The 23,842-nt window shown below is 38.8% G+C and overlaps 1 protein-coding gene across 2 annotated transcripts; it reads right to left on the bottom strand.

Annotated features, from left to right (window-relative positions):
• Positions 1 to 924: 924 nt before the first annotated feature.
• LOC121314733 (cartilage-associated protein-like) lies at positions 925 to 22,839 on the bottom strand. Of its 2 annotated transcripts, none has more exons than XM_041248324.1 (7): positions 22,141 to 22,839; positions 21,291 to 21,440; positions 20,303 to 20,474; positions 18,258 to 18,386; positions 15,481 to 15,626; positions 14,000 to 14,083; positions 925 to 2,024 (listed from the first exon to the last, which is right to left on the bottom strand). In XM_041248324.1, exons 1-7 carry the CDS (start codon positions 22,621 to 22,623, stop codon positions 1,881 to 1,883), a joined length of 1,308 nt encoding a protein of 435 aa, XP_041104258.1. In that variant the 5' UTR covers positions 22,624 to 22,839; the 3' UTR covers positions 925 to 1,880. The 2 variants fall into 2 exon arrangements, with proteins under 2 accessions (XP_041104258.1, XP_041104259.1); XM_041248325.1 differs by having other exon boundaries at positions 1,932 to 3,128; positions 22,141 to 22,833.
• Positions 22,840 to 23,842: the final 1,003 nt, after the last annotated feature.

Below are 23,842 nucleotides of genomic sequence, written 5' to 3'. Positions count from 1 at the left end.
AGCGTAGGGTGCCAATACTTTTGTCTGTGACTGCATTGTCTCTGTATTTCCAATCACTGTTTATACCACTTGTCAAAAGCCAAGCTAGCTTGAACTTACCTGGAAAAAGATTCAATTTATGACAGATGTAAAAATCAACTCCTGCTTCTTTAATCCCGATGTACTGGTCCATCTCAGGCTTGCTCCATTCTGGATCTCTGATCCTCCCTTAGACCTTCCAAGTGCTCATTGATCCCACCTCATATAATGCCCTTTTCGATGTAGTGCTCAGTGATATTCAACTATAATCTGCAGTGAGACACCCTGGCATTTTCAACCCCCTTGGCTAGCCGGCTGGCTGCTTGATTGGAAGCAGGCTGCCCCACCCTTATATCATCACTGGATCAGGGATCTTACGCATTTCCTTAAAATGGAGATGGTTAAGTTCACACTCGGGGAGGGGTTGCAATGAAAAATTGTACAAAGCATGGCAATCCTTTCTATCTCATTGTTTTTTTTTTTTTAAATAAAACTGCACTCTTTTAATTATTGTGTTGCACCAATTGTGACCAATATCGGGATATTAGGGAAACTAGATGTATCAGCCAGCAATGTTTTTTCATTTTTTAAACTGGATGCAAAGTAGGAAAAATGAACTTCTCTATTAAACGTAAGCTTCCATAGCAAATATTTAATTTTTGGAAGTCACTTGTAGACAAAATTCTCTTTTTACAGCCTTGTTCTTTTTAGGGGTAAAGGAATTGAACTTGGCTTTTCATTGGAGGGTGAGGATTAAAGCAAATTTTATGCAACATATATTCAGTGGACAGTCGCTTTAACGAATTGTGTTTTTCTTTATATCCCCTGGAAGGCACAGCGTTGACGTTAGCAAACATGCCAAATATCCATGTATGCAAGAAGTAATACACAATGATTACAAACACATTAATACATTACATTTAATTTAAACACACACACAGAATCCAAATAAGACTATTTAAAAAAGCTTTACTGTTCACTCATCTGTGGGAGCTTTTCTTTTTTGTAGCATAGATTTCAAACTGAATTCACCAAGCCACATGTAGATTCAAGACACAGGAAACAAATACAAATGTGTTCACTTCCTGTTAAGTAATTCACATACCACTGTGATTGACTACTCAAACAGCACTGTTTATATTCTCAAAGAAGTCCTAATCCTAGACTTTGGGTTTTTTTTTTTTTTTTTTTTTTGTTGTTATTTGTGACCCCTATGATATGTGGTGTTGCTGCAGTCCTGGAATCTGTTTTGCGTCATTAGAAATTCAAACTGGTCCTTCCCCAGTCCTGGCTTTCGGAACTCCTCTTGTTTAGGTAAGCAATTAGGCCCCTGGAAACTACCCACTAACACTTGAAGTCTCAGCTGAGTATGCGGGTTTAGTATAACGCGGAGGAACCAGTTCTTTACCAGGGGCCCAACTGCTCACACCTCTGCCCTGATTACATGAAGAGTTTCAAATCTGGTTTTGCTGCCTCTTCCTGCCACATTCAATTTTTATTTATTTATTTTTAAATCTGCACCAAAATTCCAAGTAACCTGGCACACCAATAGAAATGTAAAAGCAGCACCACTAAACTCATGTTGCCATCCTCAATGCAAGCCAGTTAAAGCAATTCACTTAATGCGTGGCAGGATATTATATTTAAGAACTACAGAATGTATACAATGGGGCATAATAATCTGACTTCTACATGATTTAACTTTACACGTGCAACAGTCGTTGCTCTATTACATGGACACTGTCAGCTGTAAACAATACACAGGGCAACATGTTTGTGGCAAACAGCAACAGAAGGTATAAACTAAAATAGTAAAAGGCCATACAGTATGAGTGTATCAACCACAGAGGTAGGTCACTGTTTCATCTACCCAGATCCCCTATCTGCTGTGCCTCCCTCTCCCACGACTCAGAAGCGTAGATCCCTTCTTCATAGTCACCCTCTCCTGCAAACTCCTTGTCGGGTGACTCGGACAGCTTTTCAGGCACATAATATGTCACTTCCATCTGGATACAAACATACATACACATCACCAATCAGAGTGACAGAAAGGCAATGGCCAAGAGTTGGATTGGACTGTGGTAAAGAGCGCTTCTTTTGTGACCTTCAGCTTGTAAAGAATCTCCTCCTAGCGGCTGTTGAGTTAACAATACGCACATCAGCATCACACACGTACTTCTGGACTGCACAGCTTGCTCTTTAGTTGAATGATAAGACGTTCATCTTGGATACATGATTGGCAGTTCATTTCCAGCTCTTACCTTTCCATTCAATTCAATGGGCTGACATGCCAATACATTACAGGCGTGTCTGCAAGGCCACTGGGAGGACATTCATTACAAGCTCATGCTTGCAGACAGACGTGACAGGCCGTTGAGGTTGCGTTCCTCTGATATATTGCAATTTCATCATCAGATGGTTAGTAAAAGCACTTGAAATTTGGTGTATTTGGACATTTCTAATATATATTAGAAAGCATAGGCCCTCAGGGCAAAGCAATTGGAGAGGAAGGTTACAGAGAACAAGGAGGGAAAGAATAGGATAAAAAGGTTAGCACCAGAAACATGTACCGGTAACACTTTAAAAAAAAAAAAAAAAAAAAAAAAACACAACCACAAACCCCACACAAGAGTATTCATTAAAAAAAAAAGTAAATAAAAAAAAAAATAATAATGTGAAGGTTTACAACAAGAGTGAAAAACCCTGTGCTCCAAATAAATACAAGCACAGGTGTCATGTGTCGGGATTGAAATGTTAAAATAGGTTTTTGTAGCAAACTAAATTATTCTTTTTACCTATGAAGGCCAAGAGTATTTGGTTTGATGGCCACTAGGCTCTGGCTAAGTAGAGGATATTACTCCACATAAAAAAACACCACAAAATACAGAACTGGCAATCTCAGTTGAAGTGGCCTAGGACTGAAAGGCATGTGGTGTTATGTTAAGGTCAGTATTTAAATGTTTATAGAGATATGAAGGGGAGCTTTATGGAGGTCTAAATTCACAAAAGGTCTTTTTCTTTCCATTGTTTTGGAAAGTCAGTTTAAGTCAAAAAGATTAGCTAATATCATCAGTCTCCAGAAGTTCGTCAAGAAATTCCACCACTTCCGCCTATAATTGGGAAAAGCAAAAAACATAAAAACAATTAAAATCACAAAATATTAAAAAGGAGAAGAGGAAGACACAATTATTCTGCACCTCAATGGAACCCAAAGAACAGAAATAAACATCCACACCACCAAACATTTGGGTAATGAAACCAATGGATACAGCAAGCAGAGCCCAGGTGTATTTAATGCTGCCCATGGAAAATGATACCATTCTGCATGAAGCCCCATATCCCCCGAGCGACATCATTGATAATACTGGTACGTGACAGGCTTCCAACTGGTACACACTGCTAGTGGTTCACAATACTTCAAATCACACCATCGTAATGTATCAATCTGTTTGTACAGCTGAAATCAAAGAGAAATTTGAAATTATGATGTAGTGATCCAGACTACGAATAGATGTTTGCAAATGCAACAATGCAAAAGTACATTTTTTTCAGGGGTTAGGCACAAATATGCTGCCTCTCCGTTTAACAGCATGTGTCAATTATGACTGCGACATGACGGGGTCTGTGTATTAAAAACTGATTTTTCTTCTGTTGCATCTTGCATCCCAAATAGAATAGACTAAGTCACATTGTTTACCATCAGGAGTTTAAGGATGATATAACTGCACATCAGTATAATGAGCTGAAAACATCTCTTCAGCCAAAGCAGCAGGCAAAGTAATTTAACCATAATGAAAAACAGTAATGTAGCATGAGTTTTGTACAAAAGCAGGGTCTGCTGTTGCAGGAAAAAATATTTTTTTTTGTTTCTCAAAACTGACAATTAAGAAATGTGAAAGCAGAACGCACAGAAATACTTGGGGACTAAATTAGGAAGCGCACTGCTGAAAAAAATGAAGGGAATTAAATGAAATGCACTGAAGCCACTGATCTAGATCAGTAGTGCAGTCAAGGGTAGACACAAGCACACAGTTTACCCACTTCTTATTTGGGGAATATGGCATTTACCCATTTCTCATTTAAGAACTTGAGTGTTTGAGTGTATAACTTGAGTGATAAGCATATCCTGGCTATATTATGGGTTGAAACCAAGGCATATTGCAATTTATTATATTAAGCGGCTCATTTAATAATGGGCAGAATCTCGTCTGATTAACCTTTAACCAACAATTTTGCACAACTGACAGGCACATAATCTCTGCACACCCTAGTCCCTTTCACCCTGGCCTGGAACAGCAAAAAGCTTAGTTTACAAACTTTTTTTTTTTTTTAAAACCACTACACCACTGATCTAGAGCACTCTCAGGCTTACAAAACAAAACAGATTGGATTCATCAGAATAACTACCTCAGAATGATTGGAAACGCATACTGTATAAAAGAAAGGGGACAGTCAAATGAAACGCGATGCTTCTTGCTCTTAAATGAGAAAGCAGCAAGAATTAAGTTTGTGGAAGCAAAGAGGCAAGCTTACAAAAACCATTTTGAATTACGTATTTTGCATGCCTTCCGTGAGTTTGGCCTGCTACGGGTACAAAAATAAGAGTTCATTTCACCACTAAAATAAATAGAGGTTTGGAAGAAACGGCAAGACAGAGTTCCCTCCAGGGCGTACTCGGTTATATAGCTTTAGCAGACACCCAGAACAAACAAATTGGCCTATTTCATGTTGGTGAAGCAGCTTAGCCAGTTTTGTTTATTTTGCTTTTAACTGAAAATTAAAACAAAACTAAAAGCAATGGCAAGGAAAACAACTGCTATGATTGGTCAACGTATTTTGGCAACCTTAGAATCCTTTGGAACAGAAGGAGCTGGTAAAGGGCAGTGCTCAAACTAGGAAGATGGTCTCACTAGATGCTATGCAAGGAAAGCACAGTGCTCTGCTTGGCGTTTTCTTACGTGGCAAGCAGCAGTCTAGTCAGACTCACTGGTGTGCATGAGCACACCTCCCTTCATCAAAACAGGTTATGGGGAGACTATAGTAGACAGCAACTGGAGCACTACTATTCCTGAAAATAGTTCATACAATAGCAGTGCATTCATTTGTATACCAATTATTTATGAATATAGCCTTCTAACATCATATTAGCATATGTTACCTTTACTAAACAATTTAAAATACACGTTTCTTCTACTGAACACTATTGCGAGACAGCAATGTAAACAAAGTATTTTAGACAAACATTTTGAGTAATGCCCTTGTTAGTGTTTCACATTCCCTACTTGAAGCCAGTAGCACAGTGGTTTTGCTATTAACCTTTGTCATAACAAACTTACAAGTCAGTGATTACTAAAAGAAACATAATAAATATTAGTATTTTTCAACAGTTAAATAGAGGAAAAAACAATTTGTAGTCCAGACATTTGACAATTAATGTATGGGCGCTCTTAAGCTCCACAAATCCTAATACACTGATTTTCCTGGCACTTATGACCCTACTTCTGTCCAAAGTGATGCCTCCCATTTGCTTTAAATGTTAAAATAAGCAATATTCCACTTCACTCAAGTGCACCTAGTTTGTCTCTCACAGTGGTTTAAAAATGGAGAGATGGAGGCACACAAAAGCGTAGAAACAATCGCAGGTAGACAAAAAAAAAAAAAAAAAAAAAAAAAAAAAGTCTGAAATATTTATCATTTGGATCTTGTGACACCCAGCAGTAACTTTGTACTTGCACCTTTGTGTATTTTCTGAACAAACTCCCTGTGTAACTACAATGGGCGAGTGTCTCGCATGCTTTTTGAACTCTGAACTAAATCACATTAGTCAAGGACATAACCTATTATATAATACTGAATATTAAAACATAATAATAATACTGAATATTAAGACAGTATCAAGTTTCGGGATCGCAAAGATATTTCAAAAGTTAACTTTTGTTCTGAATTTTTACTTAAAAAAAAAAAAAATCTGGTTTAAGTTTACAGTGAGCTTTAACTGGCAAGCGATTAGGATAAACATCATATTTTCACAATGGTACACCAGGTATTTCAGAAGAGCAAGGGGGAGCCGCAATCAGAGCAAAATTAACAAGGGTTCCACAGCACCAGCCCCACTTTCTTGGATTAAAAAAAAATATTTAGAAAATTAACATAAATCTGTGTAACACAAAGAGCAACTACAGGAAATAGAGTTCTTAACTAATGTACTTTTCTTCTTGTTTAGAGACACTTTGCATCAGTGATCGCATACTGGCGAGGTTTATTTATTTAATATTATTATTTTTAATTGTCCGGTGGTTTTAATACAGCACTTGACATGTTTATATACAAAGTGCATCTAAAAAACAACTGTAAAACACACCAGTTACAATAATTGAAATGTCAAGTGAAGGAACCGAACAGGATAGCAGTATCAACCAACGATCATTTGGGTGCGGTTTTACACTGTTTAGTAAGGAATTTGTGAAAGGAGGGGGGAAGGGTGGAATGTTTCAGTACACCATTAGGTTGGGTCAGATGTCCAGGGGCAGTGCGGGGATGGTAGAAGGGCAATGCCTGCTTGCTTGCTAGGTCATAAATTCCAGGTTAAAGTGAACATAACAACCGCAACGGAGGGGGCAATCATGCCCCACAGCTATCCTCTAGTATATGAGTTTAGGGGGTAGGGATGGATGAATTGTCTGCTGCGTGCCAAATCCTGATAGGAGCAGGGGATGTTATGTGGAATACTATATAACCCATGTATGTGCTTTACCCCGGTAGAATACACTAGTTACTGATGAAGTGACTTATTCTCCGGAGCGCTCTGTATTTTGATGACCACTGCAATAAACCTTTGATGCAACGATCGGTGTGATCGATTGTCTCTGATCATCTCTGCACTTCATTTTGCGACCCTACACAAGCCACTACCAAGTTGTTATTTAAAGTTTCTGCCTTCGGCCACTGGACAGCAGCATTGCAAACACTGGCATGGAGACTTCAGAGTTTCTGTCAGTGTGTCTGTGCGCATGTCCATCTGTGAAGTCAATATTTGGTGATTTTCCTCCTTCTTCGGGAGAGAGGCCCTGTGTGTGTATGTGTGTGTGCGTGAGAGAGTGACAGGAGACAAAAAACACTGGCCTGATATGTAAGCTGAGCTGCAAACAATACCTTTTAAGGTCACTGCCACCCAAATCCTATTCCTGTCATTTCACAGGCACCAGAAGAGGGCCAAGATTCTGAATGTTTACAGTCTTGTGCCAGTCCACAAAAAAAAAAAAAAAAAAAAAACCTACTCTCTCAGCTGACCTACATGCAGGAGGTGCGTGTGTGTAAGGATACTGAAAAGGCACATCAAGATTTTAAACAGATAAAAGGCACTGTGTAAATCACGATTTCATGGGCTGTGCAGAAATTGTGAAGTTAGCCCAATACCATGATTTTTACAGTATTAAGAAAAAAATTAATTGAATTGTATTTCATACAAAAAAAATAACTAAACTGTACAGCTCTGCTGTGTGTACTATTCACCATGCACACAGTGCTGTAGAGTGATTATGTCATGGGACTACAAGCAATCTAGGCAGGAAATTAAAATACTACACACAGATATACCTACAGGCTGTTAATTACAACACCGTTTCACAAGCTACTGTAAAGTGCTTGAATAACTTTGACGTCGATTTTGATGATGTTAGTCCATTTCTCTCTATATTTGATGTTAAAAAATAAATACATTAAATAAAAAAATCTGTACACAATTTATAAAATGGTTCTGTGCACATTCCGCAAAATGCGACACTTTACTGTGACACTTTACTGTGAATTTTAAAGAATTTCCACGACTTTCACAGGGCCTTAAACACATATAATGTTGGTTTCACAGATTCGGACCAGCACTAAATCAAGGACCATCATCACTAGGGAGTCCAAGACTGGCGCTTATCAAGGTAAAACCAAACCAAAAGTGCTTCACAAAACCAGAGCAAACTATGTACTGGAGAAGCTTCATCAACCTGTCTCCAGTATCTCATCTGTGCGCGAAAAAAATGACCATTTGTTTGCAAATGGTCATTTTTAAGACCGTTTAGAAACAAGCTAGTTGTACGCACATTTCTAAACAGGTCTTAATAAATCTCAACGTCACTTACATTGTTTGCACATGGAAATTTGCATTTAAAACACCGCTATACAGCCATATATGGCAAATACAGCCATCTGTAACAGCTCCATTTTCAAGGCAAGTGCCTGGCCATTAGCCACAGCATTTAGTAGATGGAGACGGACCCAATTCATTCTCAGAGCGTTAATTACTAGAAGAGTGCAGTCTACAGCACCAGTCGCTGTTGAGCCGAACTGACTGAAAATCCCTTTCCACTTCAGTCTGCTGTTTGGGAAATTGAATGCGCAAGATCAGCCGTTTTCAAAAGATTTCACGTATTACTGTATATGAATTTATTTTAAAAAAAAATCTTAATAGCCTACACACCTACAGCTTACAGTATCACATTAATGTCTTCTGTAATACCAGTGCACAATTGAAACAAGGGAGTCATATAAACACTACATTCTGGTTATTAAGTAATAATGATGGTAATCAATATTTGTCATCCTACCGCCCAAATATTAATTTTAATAGCATATTTAGTACATAACGGCAATAATTTATGAAAGAATTATACATGACAAACATAACAATTTCAGCAATAGTTGCATCAGTAACATACACCTAATGAGAAGATTATCTTATCTATATATATTGCACTGATTGCAGATCTTTAGCACAAACTATAAATAAAGGCCTGGAGTTCGAACCATCTAAAGGAGATCAGCAACATGATACACTATCTGAAAAGATACACCGAAAAGCCATGCTGCTGTGAATTCTTGGAAATTTGCTGCACGATTCCTTTCACACTGGGCTCTTTGTACTGCAGTGTCCTGTAGTGCTCTGTTAGCTAAACTTGTGTATGGGGTGCCACCTTGTGGTTAGACTAATATCACGACAGCTTGATAACATTTATTTCTAAGATATTTTACAGGTGCAAAAACCATCCTCAGGAAATCTGAAGCTTTGAACTTTGTGATCATCTATTTCTAGATAATATGGGCAGGAATTCTACCTCAGTTTTGCAAGAACTCTTTTGTTTTTAAACTGTATCCCTTCTGTCTAAAGGTTTCAGCTCAAGTGCCCCTTCTAGTGAATGGTACAACAGTTTCAATAAAAGGCAAAATAATCTGGATTAACAAATTACTTGTTTCCTCATTTATGCAATATATCAAATTTATGTCACGGAAGACTGGAACTGACAAACTGATGGTTTGGGTCAGAATACCAAAGAGTAACTTAATTACAAGTCTTTGGATGTACAGAACCAAAAGACAGTCTTTGGGAATCTCTTCTGAAACACACGTACAAGCTTTTTATTCCGCAAAGTTATTAGAAATAATGCAAACTGCCTGCACTGTAAATGTTTGTCACATTACCATTTACTTCCCATCTCAGCACAATTGTGTGCCATTTAAAATGTTTTCCAGGCAGAAATTTCCAGTTAATGATATGAAATGGGATAATTTCCTGAGGCCAACTGTCATAACACTTCTAGCTACAAGTCCTTATGCAACCAAAGACACAGATGGACAACTACAACAATTAACAGCAACACACAACATCCAGTTCAGATTTGCATAACCCCACACGTCAGTCATTCCAAAACTCCATTACTTGGTGCATTTATCACAACATCTACTGCAGTTTGGACCACTTAGAAATCAATGGCGCCTTAGATTTGAGGAAAAGCATGCATTCTTCAAAAACAGAAATTTGAGAAATCTCCCAAAAAGCGTCTCACAAACACCAATTATGGATGTGTCATAGACAAATGGGCATAAAAGGCAATGCAGCAGAAACTTTTCTGTATGAAGGCGATATAGTGAAATCTGGTGTGGTGTATTGTCCAGGAGCTGTACTATTTCTGGGGTATAGCAAGGGTGTACCAGTTTTTGTGGCTAGTGAGGCAATTTTGGTTTATACAGGTTCACCATAATTTGTTGATGAATATCTTAAGGTAAATGTCTTTGATGCACAGTGTTTCTTATGTGGTGGAACCTACATCTAGACAAAGAATAACAGCACAGAGACTTGGACTATAAATGGCCAAGGTGCATCTATGTCTATGAAGGAAAGAAGTGCATAATGAACAGATATTGCCACATTTATGAAAACATTTAAGAAATATGATTCTGGTCTGCTCAGGCTTTCCTTTAATTTAAATAGCTTTATTCCACATCTGACATAAAACAGTAGCCTAATCCACAGCTGGTATGTTTTTGGAAACTTCTGTGCCATCATTTTCTTTTTTTTTTTTTTTTTTTAACTGAAAACGTACATGTTTAAAAGTAGAATTAGAGTAAATTTTAATTTAATTGTGCCTTGTGTATCTTTACCAAGTAAAAATACTAACTTATTTCAAAAGAAGAAAAATCAAGAAATAAGGCTAAGTCTGATGTGTATAAGGTAAGACATATTTTTACATTATTGCAGTGTGCATGGGTTTTGATTATTTCATGTCTATTTTCCACATTTTATGAAAGCATGTTTTGGACAACATACATTTCATGCACTTTAAGTAGGCTCATTTCCCATCAATGCTGTTATATATTGAAGAAGTCAATAACTACTTATTGTTATTATCAATGACTGATTATTATGGTTAAATTTCCTCAGTTACAGAAATGCCATTCTTCAAGATTTGGAATGCGGACCATACTAATAAAAAGATGCTCAATAGCAACACACTTGAACAGCTAATTCTTAAAAGGTAGCCTTTCATATACATTTATAACTGAGTAGTCAAGTTAAAAACTTGCTCCGAGGACTTCAAAAAGAAAGCATCGACTCTAAAATAGTAGAGCTGCTGAAGTGACATGTTTTTACACAATGTGGCAGAGCAGAGCTCTGCCCTTTATAGATTGGCAGGGATGGGGTTAAATTTCTATACCTGCCTGGGTTTATTGTGTTCAAGTGGCTGGGGTTGATTGGAGTAATTAACAATCAATTAATGATCAACACCCAGCCATCTGATATAAAAGCCCATGCATAAAATTAACATAAAAGGTGCTTGCACTTTAAACTAAGTGACACAAAATGACACAGTTCTTTGTGTTTTGTAACCTCATTTTGGAAAACATCACTAGTTAACAAAAACAGACGAGGCAGGAGAGGGAATTAAAAAGCAAAACTTACAAAAAGGTTTCCAGGCTGGGCGATGCCTTCACTGGACCAGAAATTAACAAAAAGAAAACACAAAACAACAAACCAAAAAACCAGCAAACACAAACATTGGCTTGCTTCCTCTGCTCCGTCCTCTCCCTAACGGGAAGCTGAGGCCTCCTTTTATGTCAGGTGGCTGGGTGCTGATTGATCATTAATTTCTCTAATCAACCCCAGCCACCCGTAAACAATAAACCCAGACAGGTAGGGGAATTTAACCCCATCCCTGCCAATCTATAAAGCTCTGCTCTGCCACACACAATTTAGTATTTATTTATTTATTTATTTATTTTTTGAGTGAAACTTAAATTGCAGGGAAACTATTGCAGGGATCTCACACTCATTTCCTGGAGGGCCGTAGTGTTTTCTGTTTTTTTCTTCCAACCTGATTAGTCAAATAATTGAATTTGTACCCTGGTCTAATGAGAGACTACAATATAAATAGGTATGGTACTTACTGACACTACCTTTTCAGAGCAGCTAGCCAGAGTGGAGATTGTTTTTATATTTCTTCTTGATTTAAAATTGATCTCCAGAATCCGACAAAACAAATGCTGATCTTTACTAACAAGTCAATGTAGTATTTAGTATTGATGTTTTAGTGTTTGCATAGTTGAAATTGGGATACAAAAAAATGTTTAGAAATCTTCTTGTATCCTTCTCCAGCTTTGACAAACTATTTTCCGCCTAAAGTCTTCAGATAGCTCTTTACTTTTTCCCTTATTGACTTATTGGTAATTACAGCAATCATCCTATGCCTAACCCTTTTATATTCCAAGAACGTTTACCTACAATCTAGCATTTTCTAGACTTTTCTAGAATTAGGCTCTGCATTATCTATTGTACTGAAATTTCTAGCACCTTGTTGACAATACTATCATAGCATCAAAGGGTATGAATACTTTTGAATAAGCATTTTGGCATTGCTGAAATAAATAATTGTAGACATCTATTTCTTGTAACTTTTTTACCTCATCCACAAGATAAAAATTTCAGCTACAATTTTTTCCCCCTGAAATTCTTTGAGAAATTTCTAGAATTATAAATGTCCATTGGGGTACGTAAACTTTTGACTAAATCTACATATTATATATAACACACACACACACAGTGCCTATAGAAAGTCTACACCCCCTTTCAAAATTTTCACGTTTTGTTGCCTTATAACCTGGAATTAAAATGCATTAAAATATATTTCTTCATTTTTCTGCACATCCTACCAAACAACTTCCAAGTGAAAAACATATTCTAGAAATTTGTACAAAATGAATTAAAAATAAAAACTGAAACGGCTTGGTTGGATAAGTGTCTACCCCCCTTTGTAATAGCAATCCTGAATTAGCTCAGGTGTAACCAATCACCTTCAAAATCACACACGAAGTGGCCTCCACCTGTGTTAAATTGTAGTGATTCACATGATTTCAGGATAAATTCAGCAGTTCCTGTAGGTTCCCTCTGCTAGGTAGTGCATTTCAAAGCAAAGACTCAACCATGAGCATCAAGGCGCTTTCAAAAGAACTCCCGGACAAAATTGTTGAAAGGCACAGATCAGGGGATGGGTATAAAAAAAAAACAAAAAAAAAAACAAAAAAAAAAAAACATATCAGAAGCCTTGAATATCCCTTGGAACATGGTCAAGACGATTATTAAGATGTGGAAGGTGTATGGCACCACCAAGCCTGTCTAGATCAAGCCGTCCCTCCAAACTGGATGACCGAGCAAGAAGGAGAGGAGAGGCTACCAAGAGGCCAATGGCAACTTTGCAAGAACTACAGACTTTTATGGCCAAGACTGGACAAAGTGTTTTCCATTCAGAAGGGAAAATGAATGCAGCAAAGTACAGAGAAGTCCTTAAGGACATTCAGCATGACAACAACCTAAAGCACATAGCCAAAGCTACACTGGAGTGGCTAAGGAACAAAAAGGTAAATGTCCTTGAGTGGCCCAGACAGAGCCCCAACCTAAATCCAATCAAAAATTTGTGACATGACTTGAAGATTGCTGTCCATCAATGCTCCCCAAGGAACTTGACAGAGCTTGAACAGTTTTGTAAAGAAGAATGGTCAAATATTGCCAAATCTAGGTGTGCAAAGTTGGTAGAGACCTATCCCAACAGACTCACAGCTGTAATTGCTGCCAAAGGTGCTTCCACCAAGTATTAACTCAGGGGGGTGGAGACTTATCCAATTATGATCTTTCAGTTTTGTATCTTTAATAGCTAATTTTTTTTTCTCAATAAAAACTCTCTCTCTCTCTCTCTCTCTCTCTCTCTCTCTCTCTCTCTCTCTCTCTCTCTCTCTCTCTCTCTCTCTCTCTCTCTCTCTCTCTCTCTCTCTCTCTCTCTCTCTCTCTCTCTCTCTCTCTCTCTCTCTCTCTCTCTCCTCTCTCTCTCTCTCTCTCTCTCTGATCTCTCTCTCATCTCTCTCTCTCTCTCTCTCTATGACCCAAACAAACAGGCGTCAATTGTGTATGTTCTTGCGGCTTTATCTGTACACTAGTGACTCCCTGCAACACCACTCCCTAGTTGTTGTAACACATACCACATTTATTCTAATGTGGTACTGATGTATTTTTTACATCCACTGTGGAGGTAAAGTGCTGCAGGGTTACAATAAAGAAAAAAACTAAAAGCACACCTCCATAGGTTTTTCAGTGTGCCAGACAGATATCTACACCGGTGTGCTTTTCTTCAAAATATCATGAAGATACCCCATCAGTAAAACTTACCTCATCATCAGGCAGCAAATGTTGTGAAGCAAACTCAAGAATCTTCAGCTGCATCGTGGTCTCGTTAAAATATCGTACTGCCTCCTAAACAGAAAACAGAAAAAATGAAAATGTCACACGAGTTGAATAGTTACTGAATAAATAAATAAATAAATGGGAAGCCTCCTTCTTAGCCCTTTGCGGTCCTTTATTGGACCAGGTTTGACAATTCTCCCTTTCCAGTTTGATGTCAGACCTTGTCCGAAATTAAAAAGATGTAAAAAAAAAAAAATAGGTCTCTAGTAGTTTTTTCTCTCCGGAAAAAGCAGAGAAAACCTTTTAATGGCCGAGTGAGACAGACAGGAGCCGAATGAAGTTGAGAGAAAAAAAAAAGGTGGGGGGGGGGGGCCATATGATAGCCCCATGCACTACAGAGATAACACGGACATAAACAAAGGAGACAGCTGCTCAAGAACATCATGGACATCTGCAGAGCTTTTTGAGATGTTATAATAATAAAATAATGACTTGGATCGCATTACTGAGGAGTTTGATGATAAAACGAGTGATCAGGAGAGGATTTATCAGTATGCACGTCTATGTGAAATACAGCGAACAAGGGGTGGGGCTTGGCTGGAGATGCAGTACAAAAAGTGTCCTTTTGCGATTCAATGCCTTTTAAACCTGTTTTACTCTGGAAAAAAATATTTTTAAAAAGTGTGTGTAAAATAAACAGCACGTGTGAAAATAAATTGGACCTGACGTGTCTGACAAGTGCTGAATAAATCAACCACAAAGGGTTAATTGGTTAAACACTGTCTCTATTGTAGCTGTTTTTTTTTTGTATATGTTTTTTTTTGCATTTCATCAGGCGCCTTGCCTTGAAACCACAGCTCAATGTGAAGAGTTCCTTTAGCACTTTGATACATGGATTATATTAAAGTGACACATATGGAGGTGCACACAACATGGTTAATGAGAGGGCATGACCGCTTTGGTTACATTTGAGTCTGCATGAGACTAAATGCATTGCCATGTACTTACCTGGACCTCAAAAGGGTCTCCTGTTTGGTTCCTGGACAGGCTCTATGCTGGTATCCAAAGTGGTCTTTCAACCAAATCGGAATCCTATTTAGAAGTGCATGTTCTCTGTGAATTACCCATAGGAGTGTATTGTATTCCCATGAGCCGCTCATGTCTAACAACCTTTTCGGGCTCCTTTACCATTTAACATTGGGAGTGGGCAAAATGTTACCATGGTCCTTCCATTTGGTTTGAAGACACACTGAAAAAGCTCTGTTAGTCCAAATGCTTCTATTGTACTGAACTGACACGCACCCACATTCTCATGCAAAAAAACCCCAAAAAACCACAACATAGGTTTCTAGGAACAGTTCAGTCCATGTCAGCCTTGGCGTGTTTGGATAAATGTGCAAGATGTTTTACCATGATACATTATGGTTTGTTATAAATCCATTCTATCCAAAAACCTCTACACTTACAACTCTTGGCAGGAAGTCTTCATCTGCGAGACCCGATTTCTCCTTGTGGTACTGATAATAGACCATGTTTTGTTTCATGACTTCATCACTGGGATCGAACAACAAGTAGCTCGCTACGCAGGGCACTGCATGCTTGAGGTCATTTACTGGAAAGAAGCACAGTTTTTGGATAATTATGATTAAGATGAGCTGATCCACGTGATATAACAAACTACTGTAATCATACCTCTGTCAAAACCCATATAAATGCTTTGGATGGCAAGATTAACACAAAGTTGCTGAAGCTTATATAGAACTTTCACTTCTAGCCAATCCTCACACTAGTAATTTATTTTATTTCATACTTTATTTTTTTTAAATTGACAGAGATATCAAATATATACCGAGCATCAAAATAAACGTATCACTTATATTTCAGCATCAAAAGAAACTTATCACTTATTTGGATAAAATTCACTAGTTGTGATCGGAAAATGACAAACTCTGTTTTAGAGCAGGTGCAGTGACTTTTTATTGTGGCGATTAACAACTGACATCACGAAGATACTGCTAAATGATCTGTCGCTCTTGGGCAGGTCTTGTGACTCTTGGTCTCCCAGTTTGTGGCCAGTTATTGACAGAGTGTCAAGACACCCTCTGTACACTGTTTGTCAAGAGAGCATATTGTTTTTTTTCTGCAATTTTCTTTATTGCTTGTATTCAAGCTTGCAATTCAACAGCTGAAACCACTTCATATCCAGTGTCCAATCAACTGTCTCACTAATTAGGTGATTAATTGCATATACCATAAATGGTGTTAATAGCGATACGTTTCTTTTGATGCTCTGTATATTTCTGGAGCTGTATGGTCTCCCTATTCTGAGAACTTTTCTGCAAGCTGCTGGAAAAAAAGTTAAAAAAAAAATAATAATTTGCACAATTTAGCTGCATTGTGTAGAGTAAATAAATTGAACTATGATGACCAAAACCAAAAATACTGCAATATCTAGAATCCTCAATAAGTTTATTTCCTTCATTTTGAGTGTGTTCGATTATTTTACCCCCAATTTTCTCCCCCATTTGGAATATCCCCACACAGCTCAGGAGACCTGAAGGTTCAATGGGAGTCCTCCGATCCCAGCTGAACTAGCTTTCTCTTTTACACCCAGGAACTCAAGACTGGATGTCAGCTACCAACCTCGGGACGATAAAGTCACAGGGTGCTTAGCTAGCAGGGTTCACTGTAGCGCGATGAAGAGAAACAGTCCCTGCCAGGTTTTGCCTCCCTGCCAGCTCCACAGCCAATGGGTTGCTCCCTTGGGAGTCCCCAGTGAACACTTCGCAGACTGGACACATACGTGCACTGTATGACTCACCAAGCAACGTGTTTTTTTTTGTTTGTTTGTTTGTTTGTTTAATTTGGAATCGCTAATGATTTTTATTATTTTCTCCCCAATTTGAAATGTCCAATTATTTTTATTTCAACCCGGCTCGCCGCTGCCACCCTCGCGCTGACTCGGGAGAGCCGAAGACGGACACACGCATCCTCCGAAATGTGCAGTCAGCTGTCTGCTTCTTTTCACTCTGTGGGCCCGCCATGTTACAGTGTCGGAGGACCACGCAGGTGCCCGGCCAGTCTGCTGGGGTTGCTGTCATGAGCAGCGCTCTGCCAATTGTGCACCGCCCCCTGGGAACACCCATCCACGGTCGGCAGTGGAACAGCCGAACTGGCGACCTCCAGGTTGCAGGGCGCATCCTGCACTCCATGCGGAGTGCCTTTGCCAGATGCGCCACTCGGGAGCCCCCTTAGCTGTGCTTCTACCAAGTGAGCTACTCAGAGACCCCCTATCCTTATGAACTTTTATTTATTTATTTATTTTTAATTTTAGAGTGACCAATTATTTTTTTTACTTATTTATTTATTTTTTCCCCCAGTTTGAAATGTCCAATTATGTTTGTCACCGCAGCAAGTCCCCGGACGTTCTGAGGGCCTATGAGTGTGTCCTCCGATCTCACAAGCCTTCAGCCAGAATTTGTTTAACACCAAGCAATCCAGAGCACAAGTAGGCAGGCTACCGATCCCGGAAGACAGATCAGCCCTGCTTCTTATGCATTCAGCGAGTAGACTGTCCCTGCCAGTTTCCCATCCCCCACCCCGGGAGCATCACAGCCAACGTAACGCCGCCCTCTGGGTCCCCAGCAAAGTTCTGCCTCTTTGCACAGCCTGGACGTGAACTAGCACTGTCCAAGCTGTGCGACTCATCCTGTGCTCCCAGAGGCAGTGCATTAACTGGATGAGCCACTCAGGGACCCCTTTCTCATGAACTTCTAATCTAGACAGACACCCCATACATACAACTTGCCCTATTGTTACAGCGTCCCTTCTGGTGAAAAAGTATGACTGTCATTCTTAGCCTGCTGCATACAAATCAAACACTTGTAAACATATGAATGAATACATTTACTTTCAATCTGCATAGCTTAATGACAGTCCTTTCTATGATGCAGAAATTCCAACAATGGAGCATAATAGCAAAAGTCATACAATTAGCATAAATCATGTATGGAAAATCAACCAATCACTTAAGAACTGATCAAACATCTAGTATTGTATATACACATCATCCTGTGCACATATGGCATCATTTTGCACAGTTTGAGCAGCCAAAACAGCTCAGTGTTTGCTATCCTCCCACCTTACACTTCTAACAATAAATACATGCATACCTATGCACAAAGTATTAACTTACACAATGTGTATTGAAAGATGCCCTTTATTAATATGATCATATACTCACATTTGTAATAGGCAAACTGCAGGTAATGGTACATGGTTGCCACAAACTTTTCTACAACAAAGCCACCAACTACTGGAGTTAGATCACTTTCACACTTCACTTTACAATTCAGAACCTCAATGAAATGGTCTGCAAAGAGAAAGAGAAAATTCAATTACATTTTAAAAGAAACTAAAAATGGTCAGTAACACCAATGATAATAATTGGTATGCGAGTGTCAGTCTTACAAGGGTTTAATAAATAGGCACCAGTATGCATATAGCAAAGTCCCCAACATTTTGATCTATGGAGATACATTTAAATAGGAATGTGACAAACTTCCATTGTTCTGGTACCATCTCTGTGTGTGTAGAAATGTTAAATCATTATTGCAGGAAATATGGATATTGTTGCTTTAGTAATCGCGTGCGTGGGAACGATGTCAAAGTTTGTTTAGTTATCATTCATTTAAAGTAACAGTATTCATTTAAAGTATAATGGATGTGCTGTTACAAGGAGTGGACAGTTTGCACAGGATGGGGAATTGGAACAAGAGAGACAGTAAAATAATGTTGAATATAACATAAGAATTTGCTATTTCGCTAAATTTAAAATTCCTGATAATTCATACCTCAGTCTTACTGTAGACTGAACCAAGCAGTCTTTTCCAATCCTAGTCGCTACTGCCTATGCTTTACGCTTTCCGAATTTATCGGAAGGGTAACTGATTACCAATTCCACGTCATGTAAACACAGAAAAGTGCCATTCAGAAATCCAATTTATTCAGAAAACTGAATCAGAAAATTGGCTTGACCTCATGTAAACGTACTGACTGACTGATGAACTTGATACAGCCAGGAATGTGAACCTACACTCCCTTAATAGTATGGCTTAACCTATAGGTTGTACCTTTACCAGATGGGACATCCTACATCATTTTAGAATCAATATACACACACACACACACACACACACACAAACGTGCTTCATAATTTGATATAAAGCAGGTCACGACATAACCCAGGTTTGCCTATGACAGCAGTGTGCAAGAACAAAAACGGAAAATAATGGTTAAAGAGAAGTGTTTTAATACTGTACAGTTAAACAAATGCATATACAGTAATCTGTGATCAACCTCTTCAGTAAAGTTAGTTTATTATCGAACAGCGACAATTAGTTCAGATATTGTAGATCCTACCACATAACACCACCGTGTTGTATGTGCATGCGCTGCCATTGCTGGTAGTGTCACGCAAGCTGTTCAGTGTGTGATATGTAAATAAATCCTGTTCGCCTGTGGGGCGTATCAGCTTCACTCAGCAGCGAATACACACACTCAGACAGCTACTCTGTTTTAAGCATTAATATCCTGTATCTTTCTAAACATGGGATTTAGAGGAGCTCCCTCATAAAAACTTAACCTCAAAACAATAATTGTGTGAATATAGTAATTGTTACAGCTGTGTATAATGGTATTTAAAACAGGATTCATTTATCCGCCCTTTTACATATCCGCCCTCACTCTGGTCCCATCGCAGTCGGATATGCGACAGATCTCTGTAGTTTACTACAGGACACATATGTTTTGTATCATTAACTGGAAGGAAATAGTTTGTGTCACTATCTAAACAAATATATTGTTGTCTGATGAGAGCTATCAATTAGGTGTTGCACTTCAGTGTTTTTTCTGTAAGACTGACTATGTTAATGAAGAAACATTTGTCGACGTTGGCGTTTTGTAACTGAACTGTATCGCGTTAAGACCGACCACACAGCATTTGACAGGCTGCAAAAAATGTCAGTTTATCAGCCGAGATGATTATTGGTTGTTAGAAATGAATTATATCCTGTGGTTACTTAAAAAAGCCCGGCATTTGACAGGCTGCACAAAACCCAACAATAAGCGGGTTAGTGAGATGATGTTAAGAGAGGTCAAACTGGTAAATTCCTGTTGCACACATTTCCCTTAATTGTAATTGTTTTTGCTGTACATATGGCATAACTGAAAACGTACTGCAATCTATGTGTAGAACATGGTGTTTTGACAAGGCAATTCATGACAAACCTGCTATGGAGGGGTAGAAGTCTTTGAACTCCTTGATTTCCCTGGACCCCTCACAGGCAGCGAGACACTCATCAAAGGCTTTGAAGAAGCTGGGCAGAGCAAGCTCCATGTCTGAGATAGAGGTGCGGTAATTGTCCCCATTATACGCCCGCACTGCCCTGATAAATAGTGCCTAGAAAGAGAGTGAAGACAGTAATCAACACAGTGGCTAAAAAAAAAAAAAAGGAGTGTACAGAATCCACAGATTACACCTCCCCTATTTACATTTGTATTATTCTTTCAATACTGTTGTATTATGGTTCTATCAGTTTTAATGAAAGGTCAGATGCAGGTTGATCCTAATTGTGGGCACAAGCGTTTACAATGTTCTTAACTGAAATATGGAGAAAATCACCAGTAACCTCAACAAGCACCTTGTCAATCCAGACATTTGGAAAATGTTCATTCCCAGAAATGGCTTAAAGTCTTGTTCGCTGGCAATAAAGGTCTTTAAGCCAAGTTACCAATTTGCAATTTTGCAGTGTTTTTGTGAATGAAATAAAACGGGTAATGCTATAAGACCATTACACCATTTGGGCACAGTTTTTAGGTCTGGATTTTGTTTAACCTGTTTCATTTTCCCTTTCATATAAAACAACCTTTATTTCCACAATGGTTGCAGTTATATCTGATGCAGTTTAACATGTAAACAGCATACATCACTGCTGGATTTCAGTTTGCTTTCTGCACATATTGTTACACATTTGTAAGTCTCAACCATTGTCTGTTTCATCAACAACAGTATCATTGAGAAGAACTTTCAACACAAAAGTGTGCAGTTATGTGACATTTCAAAAAAGAAGCACATGGGCCACATTAATCCTCTTCAAATAAAAGACCTCTATCAGACAGAAAGCACCAGTGAAGTGCAAAGAACAATAGCCAGGTGGATGATCACAACACAATGCTGCCATTCCCCAGCCCTGTATGCCAAGCACTGCTCACATGCCTCATAGGCCTTGGTCTCCAGATCTCTGAGGTGCTCCTCAACCCCAGGTAAACTCTTGTAATAAGCCATGTTCCTCTTCATCATCTCATCCTCAGGGTGTCTTAGGAGGAAGGTGTGAGCTGCAGAAATTGCTTTAGCAATGTTGTCAGACTAAATAGAGATAACAGAAGAAAAGGAACAAAAAAAAAAAAAAAGTGGTTACACTTTTGCCAGGATTCTCAACAATAACGCAACACTGGTGGAATATACCGTAAAGAAAACCGTATTTCTGCCATAGCTTATCCTTTCTTGCTGCGCGGATAAAATAACTTAAGAATGAGTGTGGACACAAGAACGTAAAAATATTGCTTCCACAACATGGTTATACTGCAAGTAAACAACAAATTACAAAAACAATTATAGTTACGATTACGCTATAGCGATGTATAATCTTGATGTAATCTAGGCACGACTTGAACGCTATATTAGATATAGCCTACTTATTGAAGAAAGAGCCCTGAAAGGTATCTCACAGTTTCTGCGTGGTATGCAGTTCGTCCACTAGAGCCAGTCAATTGTACGTGGCAACAAAATCACACAGCCCCTACTAATTAAAAGGCATGCATGCCCAGTGTAACGGTAATCAAAGCACGACGCTGAAGCCATTTGATTTCGACGATACTGCCTTAGTCTCACAGAAGAGATTAAAAACGCAACAATAAAAGCAAAATCAGCAGAATTGCGAACACTAAAGTAAACAAACACACATGCAGTTATACTGGTATTCTTTTAAAAAATTAATGTTTTTAAAATAGATTGCCGGTTAGGAATATACAACACATTGTATATGCTTTACTTTATTTGTATTTACCTTGAAGTATGCAAACTGGAGGAATTTGTAAGGCTCTCGTCTCTCGAATTCGTCCACTGTATCTCTGCTTGGCATAGACTGTCTGAAAGCCGGCAGACCCTGTTTGCATCTCTTCAAGCACTGGGCCCGCTTCATGATGTTCCCGAATACCTGCAGTTCGGCAAAATCCGCAAACTTCGCCTCATTGTCCATCCGAACGGTACTACAGTTGAGATTGCAGAACGCCTCGCTGTCCTTCAGCAAACGGTACAGCCTCAGACTCATTTCTAAGTAATCCACGCTCTCTTTCCAGTTCTCACTGGTGTACTGGTCCAAAGCGTATTTGTAAGCAGAATCCAGCGGCATAAGTTCCTGTCTAGGGAAACTTCTAAAGCTATATTTCTCATACTGCGCGTTTGCGGTAAAAGTAAAGAAAAGAAGCGTAAAAGTTAGTAATGGACGCATTGCAGCTGCTGTAGCCTGCGCGCACCTCCACCAGCCCATACTTACAAATGTTTTAGTCCTCACTGAAATCGTTCTTGGTCCCGGAGGCGGAGGAGGGTGGGGTGGTGTCTCCAGTGCTCAATAGAAGGATTAGTTTTGAATTGAAGAGACTTATGCGATTGGATTCTAGCACAGGGGCGGATGAAGTCCTGGGAGTTTGGTTGCACAGAAGAGTACGTGCTTTCCAGCTGGAGCACTGCATGCGTGGAAACGTTTTCTAGAAATGTGCAGTGCAAATCGTACCATGCAGTCCATCCTATTTAAAATATGTAAAGGTTGCTGGAGTAATTCTGAAATTTCGACTTTCACACACTAACTATTGCAATAGCATGTTCACATTGACATGTAAGAAAAAAGCTAACTTCTGTGATTGCTGTTTTTATAATTCCTCCTGTAACAATTAAAGCTAAACTACCTTATATATGTCAACTGTCAGCTAAATTATTTGGCACTGAAAAGAAAAATCTTGTGCCTAAGACACAATGGGATATTTGAGGTCATAACCATGGTCTCTAGTTTATAAAAAAGACTTAAGTTTAATGTATTTTTTCACAGATTTATTTGTTAGATTCCCAGATTTAACATGTGCATTAAATGTTGACACAAAGCACAAATAAAACCAAAATAACATGCTGTGGCAGGGATGAAGCCCTATCGCTGTAAATAATACACAATGTTATGCCTATTAAAAATAAATAAATAAAACCCCAATCATGAGGGTAGCGTTGAAATATTAAGTATGTATGTACAGTAGGTATTTATTGTATTGTATTTATTAATATAATATCAAAACGCCTGCGGGGGGGGGGGGAGGGGGGGTCTGTGTCCTACCTAAGTTTTTAATTAGCTGTCTGACCTTCTTTATCTATTACCACCTTTCATTCTGTGTTATTATTTCAGGATAAAAAACACGCCCGTTTTGTAAATCAATATTTTCACGTAATATGTGTGATTTTAATGTATTACTGGAACACGTCAAAGTTTAAACAACAACAACACACCTCTTCTCTATCTCCGCTCCTATCTGTTGCCTATAGGGAATGACGTTCCTTGCCTAGGTAATATGGCCGCTCGGTTTGCATGCTGCTGCTTGGAGTTTCCATGGGCATGTCCGGTGTAATCCCTCCATATCTATGGGGCAGCCTCTCCACCAGTGGGGGAAATGAAGCAGCGTGTCCATTGTGCAACGGTAAACGCTCCTGTTTTATCTCCTGAACAG

Source organism: Polyodon spathula, chromosome 4 (assembly GCF_017654505.1).
Source record: "Polyodon spathula isolate WHYD16114869_AA chromosome 4, ASM1765450v1, whole genome shotgun sequence".
Taxonomy (NCBI): Eukaryota; Metazoa; Chordata; class Actinopteri; order Acipenseriformes; family Polyodontidae; genus Polyodon; species Polyodon spathula.
Note: the sequence above shows the minus strand (reverse complement) of the source record. Positions and strands in the feature narration are given on the sequence as shown.

Excerpts from the sequence above, each read along its gene's own strand:
- LOC121314733 (XM_041248324.1), bottom strand. The coding sequence starts at position 22,623 with ATGGGCTGGTGGAGGTGCGCGCAGGCTACAGCAGCTGCAATGCGTCCA. Across the intron at positions 20,475-21,290 it reads TGGAGACCAAGGCCTATGAG|GCACTATTTATCAGGGCAGT; the intron begins GCATGTGAGCAG and ends CTCTCTTTCTAG. Across the intron at positions 2,025-13,999 it reads ATTTGCTGCCTGATGATGAG|ATGGAAGTGACATATTATGT; the intron begins GTAAGTTTTACT and ends GTTTGTATCCAG.